This window comes from Centropristis striata, chromosome 6 (genome assembly GCF_030273125.1).
Source record: "Centropristis striata isolate RG_2023a ecotype Rhode Island chromosome 6, C.striata_1.0, whole genome shotgun sequence".
Classification (NCBI taxonomy): Eukaryota; Metazoa; Chordata; class Actinopteri; order Perciformes; family Serranidae; genus Centropristis; species Centropristis striata.
In genome coordinates this window covers 16,047,747-16,059,901 of record NC_081522.1, presented here as the reverse complement: position 1 = coordinate 16,059,901, position 12,155 = coordinate 16,047,747, and the positions used below count along the sequence as shown (strand labels likewise).

Sequence of the window (12,155 nt, the reverse complement as noted above, 5' to 3'; positions counted from 1 at the left end):
TATATATATATATATATATATATATATATATATACTTACATCTTACTTCTTGTAACTGTACCACCAAGAAAGCTATAGAGCATCAAGATTGTCATGCTTTAGTGCATCAGCAACTTGACCTCTTCCCCACATTTTAAGCAAGGTATGCAAGGGGATGCTTATACCTTCTTTGAAAGGTAACTAGAGCTGAAGAAACCCTCTGAGTCTGTTTGCAGTGAAGAAAGTGAAAGTAAGCATATTTGCAGTTGATTATGCTAAATAAGGTGCCTGGTTGAACAAGTGTCAGCGGATTCTTCAAACTCAGCACAATAAAGTGTCTCATATTTCAAAGTTCCTTGGTCATGAAATAGCCAGAATAGAGAGAACTCTCTCTGCCCTTCAGAGTAAAACAGCAACTGCTTAAAGCTGTAGTGGAATCACTACACTAGTAAACAGGAGTGGCACAAGTGGAACGGAAAAAGTAGCCAACTGTGCAAAGCAGCTTCTCTCTGAGTACATGACAATGCTGCTACTCTTTATAATATGTAAGAGAGGAGAGTGGCAAGCTACAAAGCAGAGATTGGATAAAGCTTCTTTGTGTATGGACCTCCCTGCTACAAGTTTCTGCTTCACAGCCAAACTAAACTTCAAAAGTGTGTGATGCCAAATGCCAGCTGTAATGGCTATCACCTTCTTTGGTAAGGTATTATAAATAGCAGGTCCAACATCAGTAGAGAAACACATTGAGCTAAATTAAATTAAATTAAATTAAATGCAAAGCATTTTAATCTTTCTTCAAGCGGTAATTTATGGAAATCTTGATCGCAAAGACACAAAGAGAAACACTTTATCTATAAAATATACAAAATACAAATATTTATAAGAAATGTTTGTATGAATTGTCATGCATTGTATACATAGAAAGAATCATATATGATTAATGATAACATTAACAAAGGTTTATTCTGAAGTTTCCCATGACAAAAGCAGCTAAATTGAATTCAGCCATCCTGTATTTTATTGATTCCACCTGTGCTTTTTCTGTTGTTACATCTCAATATATATTCTATGAGAAAGGCCAATGAACATAATGTTTGAAAAGTGGTTACTACTAAAAGTACACAGAAAAGAGACCAGTGGCTAATGGGGAAGTTAATAATCTTCCCTTTTCTTCTATACTACTCATTGACAGTCATAGATTTAGATTACCAATTTCAAATGTATGAAATTATTTTGATAATAATAATAATAATAATAGTTAATCAATACATAGTAATTGATAACATCATTTAATTAATTCATCTTTTTCATTTACACAGCTGCCCTGTTCCCTGATAATTGACTCAGCAGACAGACAAGGCAGTCCAACAGGTGACCAAACTGGTTAACAGACAGGTAAAGTCGCATGAAAAAGAGGGGCATAATTTGCTGCCTTTGTATAGCCTACACAAGAGCTAATGAGCAACTGGAGAATAAGGCTCGTGGCAGATCATACAGTCAGTCATCAAACTGTGTAGGAAATAAAGATAAAAATACAAACCAGTGGGTTGTTCTCCTGGGTTTAGGGCTTTAGAGTGCCTAGGGTGCTGTCCTGTTCACTTTAAACATTAAAATAGGCTATAATGCATAAAGATATAGACATGCTTGATTGTATTTTGACTTCTTCGGTTGATATTAATACGATACTATATTTTAAATAGCAACGAAATACTGAAAAAAGGACAATATTGACTTCATTGTAGAAACAGCAGCACCTTTCTACAGCCTCAATTTCCCAAAAGGCATTTCGGTTTGCGTCACTGTGTTGTTGCGGAAGTGCCAGGAAACGCTGTGCTGTTAATACTCTGACAGTTGAATTAATTTCTTCAGACCAGATAATTTCTCGCAGGTTTTGTGTTTATAGCGCCGTCATATTCGTCCAAAAAACAAAAACGTGAGTTATGGCAGCTCTAAAATACGCCGGTATGGACGACACAGACAGTGAGGATGAGTTACCTCCTGGATGGGAAGAAAGATCTACGAAAGATGGTTGGGTCTACTATGCAAAGTGAGTGGAACCCCTAATTTTATCTGTCTACACCAATGTGTCTGTATTTAGGAGTTTAGCTTTAGCACCGTTCACTACCAACCAACGGATTATATCGGTGTCATCAGTCTGCGGCTAACACAGGTTGCTAGCTGCACCAGTTTGGATAGACTCTGATATCTTTAGTTAATAGCATGGATAATAAAGTCTGCAGGGCTCACGCCACGAAAGGTTTTGTGGGAATTAATGCTAGAATGATATTTAAGGTGAAATGTCTTAATAAGACTTTAACCCTGGAAATACGAGTCATAGTGTAGTTGCATTAGTATTGTAGCTCAGAGGTTTTGAAGTGTCAGTCACAACCTAATGTATGACTGACTCTTTAAATTTAAAACCCTGAGACCCTCATCAGTGATTTAACAGTAAACTAGGTTGCTCGTGGTGACATAGGAAGAAGACAGCAAATGTCTTTGTTTGATCTTGCTCTTTACACTAATGTATGCCACTGATATATTAGACATATTTGAAGTTTGTTTGAATGACCTGGTATGTCTTGTCCATTATTGTTTTACTTTGTTTAGTTTTCTTATATGAATTTGTCTATGTGACATTTGTCTTAATATTTGCTTGAATTGCAAGATTTAGTCTCATCTGCTGTTATTGTGTCTTTTCTATTACAGCTTTAACTAGATTGTTTGCATATTCTATATTCTTCGTAGTTAAGTGTTTTGTTCTGCATTTTTTCTTGCTTGTTTGTTTATTCTAACGTACTTTTTCCAACCAAGAGATTTCTAAATATGTTACATTGACATCACATCACATGTCCCCAGACCAGCCATTATATGACATGGATAGGGGAAATTAAATTTTCAAAATTGGGCCCCTCATCTGCACTGATTCCTGCACCATAGACCTTTGCATTGCCTTCCACTGGGTCTTGGGCTGTGATCATCTTTACTCAATGCCTCCCCCTGACGTCAGGCCTGGCCCCAGTATATAGATAAATAAATTAATACATTAAGTAAAAGTAACATTTTCTAATGTTGGTTTTGTCTCTGTGTACCGACAGCCATGATGAGATGAAGACACAGTGGGAACACCCAAAGACAGGAAAGAAAAAGCGTTGTGCTGGAGGTTTGTTGTTTCACTAGTTTTTCAGGGTCTTGCATGTATTTGGGTGTATTTGCGGTGGCTGTAGCTCAGTTGGTAGAGGGATCGCTCACTGATCGGAAGCTTGTTGGTTCGTCCCCTGACCATGGCAGCCTACATGTCAAAGTATCCTTGGGCAAGATACTGACCCCCAAATTGCTCCCGATGCTGCGTTCATCGGTGTGTGAATTAATTCCCAATGGTGGCATTTAGGGAAGCCTCGGCCACCAGTATGAATGTGTGTGTGACCGGGTGAATGACTGTCAGTAGTCTGTAGTGTAAAGCACTTTTAGTGTTCGCAAAGCGACTAGAAAAGCGCTAAATAAGTGCAGGTCCATTTACCATTTATTTCTGTCTGCTTGAGGGTCACACTATATACAAGGGATATAGGAACATGTCCAAACTGGCTTCAAATCAAATGGTGTTATATTACAACCTTACCTTTACAGAATGCTTTACAGAATTTATACATGCCTTCTTTCTGCTTTTCACAATAAATACAATACAATACATATATATATATATATACTTTCTTTTTTAAAGATATTTTTTGGGCATTTGTAGCTTTTATTGAGAGTACAGAGAGTGAAAGGGGGAGACAGAGGGGAAGACATGCGGGAAAGGGCGCCGAGCCAGATTCGAACCCGGGCCGCCCGCTCACGAGGACTGGGCCTCTGTGGTACGCGCTCCACCAGGTGCGCCACTGGGAACGCCCCATATATACTTTTTTTATTATTATTATTATTATTACATTTTTTTTTTAATTTTAATACATTTTTTATTGATTCACAATTGCAGTATACAATACAACAGAAGAAAGTCATATTTTCGTTTTTCTGTATAACCCAGCACCCACCCCTTACATCGTTATATCAACAGGTTAATACACCCAGATTGGGTTAAGACAACAGTGTGTACTTATATAAATAATAATAATAATAATAATAATAAAAAAACAAAAACAATATATATATATATATATATATATATATATAGTTTCCAATACTTTTTTTCATAAATACATTTTTTTTTTTTAACACATCTATGGACTGCAGCAGATGTTTGTATGCTGCATGCTGGCTGTTAAAGAAAAACTGTGTCTGTCTTTCCCCACAGATTTACCGTATGGTTGGGAGCAAGAAACAGATGAAAAAGGACAAATAATTTATGTTGAGTAAGTAGATTGAGAATTTGAACCTCTGTTTGCTTAGCAGAAGAAACAAATTAGCTATTTTTGGTCATGCAAGATATGCGGGACTGTACGTATTTGGGATAAAGTGTCTATTATAACATCCTATTTTCTTTGTAATTTTCAGTCACATTAACAAGCGGACCACATATTTTGACCCGCGGCAGGCATTTACAGTAGAGGATGTGGTGGTGAAGCCAAAACGTTATGATGGAAACACATCTGCTCTGGAGATCCTGCAGGGTCGTGATCTCTCTGACAAAGTTGTCCTCATCACTGGAGCCAACGCTGGCATTGGTAAGTTTCATGAGTCTGTTTTACCAATTCAATAATGTTTTGTTATAGCTACATTACAAATCATCAGTGTAGTAAAGTGTGTCCATGATGATACCACTAGGTGGTGATGTTGTATTACAGTGTAGTGGAGGAGTGCTTGACAAGCGCGTCTTTGATCCCTGCAAGTCCCCATCTCTGCACAACCAGACATTCATCAACATTAGCCTCCAAAATGATACACTTAGACTCAACAAATCACTCCTTAATACCAAACATGATTGTATTGAAGTTCATTAGCTGGGCTGAATTGGATGTCATTGTTAACTGTAATGAATGGTGTCCATTTGTACCCAGCAAATGCATGGCTCACTATATAATGGTCTGGAAACAAATGTATTTCCTCTTTCCTTTAGTTTAAATTAGCACAAGTAGTGGCCATTTGTTCAGACTTGCTGCTTTGTTCGGGATAGATAATGACAGCATGAGGGAAATCAAATAAACATAAAATCGTTAATTGTCTTTATATTCAAATTCTTTGTCCCAAGGAAAGTCACAGCAGTGTAATTGCTGTGTGTGTATTAAGAGATGCTGCAGAGCAGCACTGTCGTACACAGATTTACAGCAGCCTGGGGACCTTCACTGAGCCTGTGAACTTAAATGCCTTCCTGACCTTGATGTTCTTCCATTTATCTGTCTCTTTATCTAAATACACACTCAAGGATTCATCATATAGAAATCACAAAAATCTGAATGTTATTGTCCTTGAGAAATTCTTGTTTAAGGTATAGACAGAGCTCCAAACAGCTAAATATTTTTAATATTAACATGCAATATGCAAACACAAATATACAGCATGCACCTTATAAACAGTGTTATTATTTTCATTATTTTTAACAACACACACTGACTAAATTAATATGCAGGTTTCTGAATAAGGTAAATGCCAAAAAAAACCCAACACTTTTATCCAAAGCACTTTACACTATACATGCTCATTCACCCATTCACACACACATTCATACTGGTGGCCGAGGCTACCTGCCACCATTGGGAATTCATTCACATCACGCCATGGTAGGGGATCAAACCACCAACTGACGAAAGCTCTACCAACTGAGCCACAGCCACCCTAATGAGTCTCAGTTGAACTGAACTGGGGTGACTGTGTTTTCTTTTTAAGGCCTTTTTTCATGCACTTTAGAAATTAGATCAGTAAGTCACAACATGTAACATGCATACAGATAAAAAATCAATTATTGCTTGCACCCAGGATGCATATAATTGAAATAAAAAGGGACAACATATAAAACAGAAAGTAATAAGTATGGTTAATAATAACCAAAACAAAAGTGCAGCATCGGTGAGTGCAGACCTCCACCGCGGCCACAGTCACATGCTCCATTAAAAGTATAATTTCCCGAGTTGGGATGTCGCTTTTTTTACTTCTGTTTGTCAATGAGCTTGAAGTCACAATGTGGAAACTATATGAACACTACAAAAAAGATTTAATTGCTCAGGGGATTTAAACAACACATTAAAAGCAGTTTAAATATTTGGGTGACAACAAAGACCCAAAACCCCCAGATCAGATGAGCCACGAATGTGTGCCAATATTTTTGTGAATTTCTGACTAGTTTTGACTTAAATAGGCATTTACATGAATTTTGATAGTTGGGAACAATGTTTACAATTATTGCGATATCCCATTAACACAGCACAAATGCCCTATCTTGCAATATTAACATAAGTTTAAAAAAAAATGTGTGTATCAACCCTTTCATTCAGGCCTTCTCCAAATATAATGGTTTCTTGATTGGCCCATGCTCCACCCTTCCACTAAATTCTGTGATAATTGGGCAATATTTTATCTGTAATCCTGCTGAAAGACAGACAGATAAACTGTGCTGAAATCATGAACTACTTGGTGGTGGTAAAGATGGAACGAAAGCGTAACAGATTACTCAGACTTGAACCTTGTGGTTGCATATGGAGAGCTGGTGTAGAGGTGGCTGCATTAAACATTTAAGCTGGAAATAATTCAGTTGTGGAGTTGTTTCACCTTCTCAGGAGTTTGACGTGCACTGGAATAACAACAGCAATTCATTTAGCCTTCAAGTTGTGTAAAAGAGGATTTTTAATTTTTTTTCAGCAAAATAATAATCCTTGAAAAATGATCAAATGTAATGGAAACCTGTTTGATTTCTTAATTGATGAATGATGAATTCTAACTGACCTAAATAGTTTTTTTTGCCAGTTATTACAACTCCATCTTTATCTTAGAGAACTTTTTTAAGAAGGGAAGAGGTGGAAGCGAACTGTCAGCATTACAGCACTCTCTCTTAGTTGCTCTGAATGATTGCGGGAATATTGTTGATTCTGAAATAAGTATTTAGCCTTTTGATTAAAGGTGGAGAGGAATAATTATATTGAGAGCACAGAGAAAATTGCAGATAGTTTTCACCACAAGAGGGCACAGGAGGTCCATGATGTTGCTGCTGCTGGGGTATTAAAACGCTATCATAATAAGTGCTTCATATGTGCTCATTTTTGCCTTAGTTTAAAAACTATATAATGAAAAGATAATCCACATTTAAGATTAGTTGCGATGTATTTAGTAAATGAAAATGTGTTCATCTGAAAAAAAAGCAGCTTTTCTCAAAATAATGCATCAAATAGCTACAACACACAGACATTTTATAGTGTGTGGATGCTTATTAAACCCATATTAACATAACCTTTGTTTTACTCTACCACATATTAAATATGCAGCTCCCATAATTAACAGTATTCTAATAGTAATTGCTACTACTTGTGTGCTCCTTTGACATTCCACTAGTGAAATGTGGTTATGCCAATTGGTTGGACCCACTTAGCATTTTAATGGCATCAATAGTGTTTTAATCCAAGTGTCAAGGCTATTTCCATTTTCTTCACTGCTTATTTCTTCCACAGGAAATGTGACATTTTTATTAGTAATGGTTGGATATTATTTAATTAGCAAATTTACATTCCAGCTCTTTGATTTAGTTTTTAATGCACATGAACATGAAAAAGCACATATATGAGTTTATTTATGCATGAAATGTCATAGTGTCTGATTTTGTGACCAGCCTTTAGGCTCCATTGCAACAGTGCAGGGAGGCGAGACAGTAATGCGGTTTGTCTTGCCGATGTGATCACTGCGCTCGGTTCACAACATTAGTCTTCCTCTCTCTGCTTTCTTTTGTAAATTAAAAACCAGTAGCAACCTGAATGTTGTTTTTAATTGTGATAATGGAAATGAATGATCACAGTTTCTTTCTCCCTCTATTTCTACTTCTCTCCCTCTCTCCCCCTGCTCTCTAAAGGTTTTCTTACTCTTATAGACCTGTGGTTGTACACCTGTACCTCTGCATTGATTCCTAAGCGGCTTTGACCCAGGCCTGAGCCTCCTATCCATCCCCATTACACACTCCTGCTCTGGCTCTAATTCCCCTCCTATCAACTAACTCTCAGGTTATTTACTGGGGTCCATGGAACAGTTGTCCTTAAAGGGCCATTGCCATGATATCTCTGGCACCCACTGGGTTCAGAGAAAAAAACATTCTTTCTTAATATAAATTAAATGCACAACACTTATTTTAAAAAAAGTAATCTAAAATTGTTATTGTATTTCTCACACTAATCTTTAAATCTAAAAAACTGGATTTCATGTCTCCATAAACATTTTTTTCTCCTGAGGCATGACTATATTTATATTGTGCTCTCTTCGCACATGCAGTCATCTTTGCCCTGTGACTTCTCTTCTGCGACACAAGTGTAACTATATATATATATATATATATATATATATATATATATATGTGTCCCCCTGCCTGGGGAGCAGGGTCAGTCTCTCAGGCTCTTGCAGCAGGTGCCATGTTGTCAGCATAACGTCCAGTATGCTGAGTAGCGGTCAGAAATAACATATCGACCCTCTGTCTCACTTAAATAAAACATTCAGGTGGACACAACTATCCTCCATGTGCTATTTTATTCACGGTCCAGTAGCTCTGATGTATGACAGAAGACCTGTGTTTAGGGCTGATTTCATTTTGTTTGATATATATATATATATATATATGTTTTGATATGTTTACATGTCTAAATTTGCAGTTTTTATTGTTTTTATAAGGGCCGTGACTTATGATTAATTTAATTTTCAATTCCTCTGACGATTATTTTCTTTATTAAATTGGTTTTCATTTAGTCTAAATTAAGTCAGAAAATAGTGAAAAATGTCCACCCCTGCTTCTCAAAGTCCAAGGTGAGGTCTTCAAATGTTTTATTTTTTGTAAGTCCAAAACACAAAGATATTCTGTTTAATATGATATAAAAGAGAGAAAAGCAGGAAATTTCTCACATTTGAGGGGCTGAAAATTGATTTTGAAAATCTTTAATGATTAGTCGATTATCAAAATAGTAGCCAATTTTTCTTTCCATAATTATTGCAAATCTGCTTTTTTTTTTTACTCGACCTGTTTATAATTGTATGTGAACTTTTGTGGCCCTTTGGTACATTGGCTTGTTGTGGAGAAATACCTGCAGTTGCAAAGCACTACTCAATATAAATGCATGCACTAAATTCCACATGGTATTGTTGTTTAGGTTCAGGGTCAATGCTGGAATAAGAAGCAGAAAAGACTCAGGCGGGCCAGACAGGGAATAGCGAGGATTTGGAAAGGAGCGCTTCATAATGTTTTGGTATCCCTATGCATCGTCTCTGCTGTGTTTTAGGACTTTGAATGTTATTCTTATTCATGAAAGACTAACATTGTTCTATGTTTGTGTTGATCCCAGTGTTGTGTTGGGAGGATTAAGTGTCAGGCCGGTGCTCTCCTCTCTCTGGATGGAGAGATCCCTAAGCATATTCAGTGAGTCGCAGAGCTGGGGGAGCCTCTGTGTGCAGATTAAACCCATAGCCTAGCTTTGTGGCTGATCATTAGATTGAGGCAGATTTGTTAAGCATAACTGCCATTAAATTGGCTGCAAAGCTCTGGTATTTACTGCGCTGCTGTTTATGAATAAGGACCCCCTTAAAGACCCGCGCAGCGATGCGTTAAACCCGAGCCTCGGTAAGGAGGGAAATGCATTATTCATAGTGGGAGGAATTAGATGGATAAAAAGATGTTCCTGGTGAGGGTGGCATGCGGTGCCTGTGTCTCAGTGTGTGTGTCTCTGAGCATCTCTGAGTGGCTGCGTGTGGTTTAGATGACATCCAGAGTGCATCTGTGTTTATGTATAGTGAGCCTGATAGTATTTTGTTGGTGTGTCTGCTGGGGGAGTGGCCGGCCCGTGTCCTGCTCTGTCTCCTCTGTGTCAGCTGGTGAACTGAGCCACCGAGGAAATCGAAGGAGAGGTTTTTTTTTTTTTCAACGGGGATTTCATGTCTTCTCTGATGAATGTGTTTATTGGCTACGTAATGAGAACCAGTTATGGTTGGTTAGTCAAATTATTTAACTTTATTAACCTTGGATGAATTTTGCTATGCAGACCTAAACTGGTGTAACATGCAAAGAGTATTATGCTGGAGGCCAGAAGGGTTCAATAATGATTACAGCTCTAATATAATAGAACTGAAGTGGTTAGAGAGAGAGGATGGAATACATATATGTGCTTAAAGGCTGTGGGTAAAATAAAAATGAAAGGGTACTGGGTTATTGTGTGTAGTCAAGTAGTTTATAGACCTATCGAGTTTACAGTCTGCGGATGATGAGGGGATGAAAGTTACATGATGGGGTGGGGGGTGGGGGGGGTGGGGGGGTTGATGACAGTGATGAAAATAGCCCCAATGCTCAGGAGGTGTGTGTGCATGAGCAGGCTTCTGGGGTCCGTGTTTATGCTTGTGCATGTGTGTGTGATTCGGTGTGTGTCTATCAAGTTTGTGTGTGAGGTAGTCAGGTAAGGCCGGCTGCAGGAGGAGCAGGGGTGACCACTGCGACGTGAGGCCATGATGAGAGATTGTTTAGGGAGTTGGACGTTGACACAGAGGGTCAGAGGCAGAGGAGGGGGTGGGAGGGTAGCTGGGTACTAGATAGGCCTGCATGGATGGTGTGACAGCAGTTGGGGGGGTTAGGAAGGAGGCAGAAGGGACAGGGAGGGGTAATAGAAGCACTCCAGTGCTTTCGCCTGGAACAGCTCAACCTTGGGCTGTAATTACTAACCATACATCCCACTTTTGGGGTGACATCTCCCTCCTCTTGGACTAATGGTGGGGAATTAGAGGGGATCTTAAAAGTCAGAAGGACTGGGGGGGTTGTGCTATTCCTCACTTCTTGGGACAAGAAATACACAGCAGCAGCAGGAACAGGTGCGTCATCACTGAGTCAGTCAGTAGTCGGCCTGTTCACTCATTCACTACTTTCTATACAAAATACACTCTTTCAATCACGCTATAGTGAGCTGTAAATGTATGTGTTGGACACTTATGAATTGTCATAATTTTGCATCACTAGCAGATTCACACAACTGTAACATTTGCATCTTTAAAATGTGGTATTGTTTGCAAAAAGTGGTAATAATACAAAGAAAAAGAGGAGGGTTGACAGCTGAATCCATAAAAGTGACATTATTTATCTATTTAGCTAAATATATGCACACATACAGGCACTCAGTGGCTTGAAAAAGACAAGATCTTGGTTGTCAGGGTCACATAAATAGTGTAAGCATCCCATTACTGGAAAAAAAAAAAAATATATGAATTACTTTCCTCTTTTTTCTGTATTTTTTTTCTGTATCCATTACTGTTCTTATTTTGTTATTCCAATTTGTTTTCTGGGATTCCCCAGTGTTTACTTATTTTTGCTCTTCTCTTGGGTAAAAATGTGGTCGAGAGCTCTCTTACGAAGATAAGAAAAAAACCTGAAAATCATATTTATTTAGTTTAAGTTTATTTAACATTACATTGATTTCACTAATGCCTTTTCATGCATCAGTTAGAGTTTGGAATTTGTTGCAATATTACTCTACCCTTCACAAAGTTATCAGCTAGACAGTTATACAGCTTCTGTCCTTACTGTATTATCACTGTCTTACTAGAGAACTAGACTCCTTTTCCCAAGCGTCAACCTCTGGGTGAAGCCGATGTGAAAGTGCCTTAAACCTGCATTCTTTCTAATGGCCAACAGGGGGCTACTCCACTGGTTACCATAAGAGGTCGGATTGTGTAAAGTCTATGAGAGAAGTGACCCGACTATTTACTTGATTTATTTCCTCAGTAAACATTTTCCTAATGAATCCATGGTCTTGATCGCTAGTTTCAAGTCTTCTTTAATACAGCATGATGTTCGTTTTGTAAATGATGGTTCCGTTTAGAGTAAAATAGACGATAAAGCAGGGTATGTTTTAACACGTGGCTAACTTGCGATTGATAAGAAGCTGCCTGGGTTCTGAGGCAGCTTGCAGCTTGCATGTGATCACATCACCCTCAATAAATCTACAAATTCATAAACACCAAACTAACCAACATATTTTGATGCATAAATCAGGTTGACTGCACAAAATTAAACTAGCCAGATA

The 12,155-nt window shown here is 38.0% G+C and overlaps 1 protein-coding gene across 1 annotated transcript in view; it reads left to right on the top strand.

Annotated features, from left to right (window-relative positions):
* The first annotated feature begins 1,691 nt into the window (after positions 1-1,691).
* The window catches only part of wwox (WW domain containing oxidoreductase), a 143,329-nt gene continuing 132,865 nt past the window's right edge, over positions 1,692-12,155 (top strand). The window contains exons 1-4 of the mRNA XM_059334566.1: positions 1,692-2,026; positions 3,075-3,139; positions 4,271-4,328; positions 4,471-4,640. Coding sequence (XP_059190549.1) covers positions 1,920-2,026; positions 3,075-3,139; positions 4,271-4,328; positions 4,471-4,640 — 400 coding nt within the window. The 5' untranslated portion in view covers positions 1,692-1,919. The remainder of the gene's footprint in view (positions 2,027-3,074; positions 3,140-4,270; positions 4,329-4,470; positions 4,641-12,155) is intronic.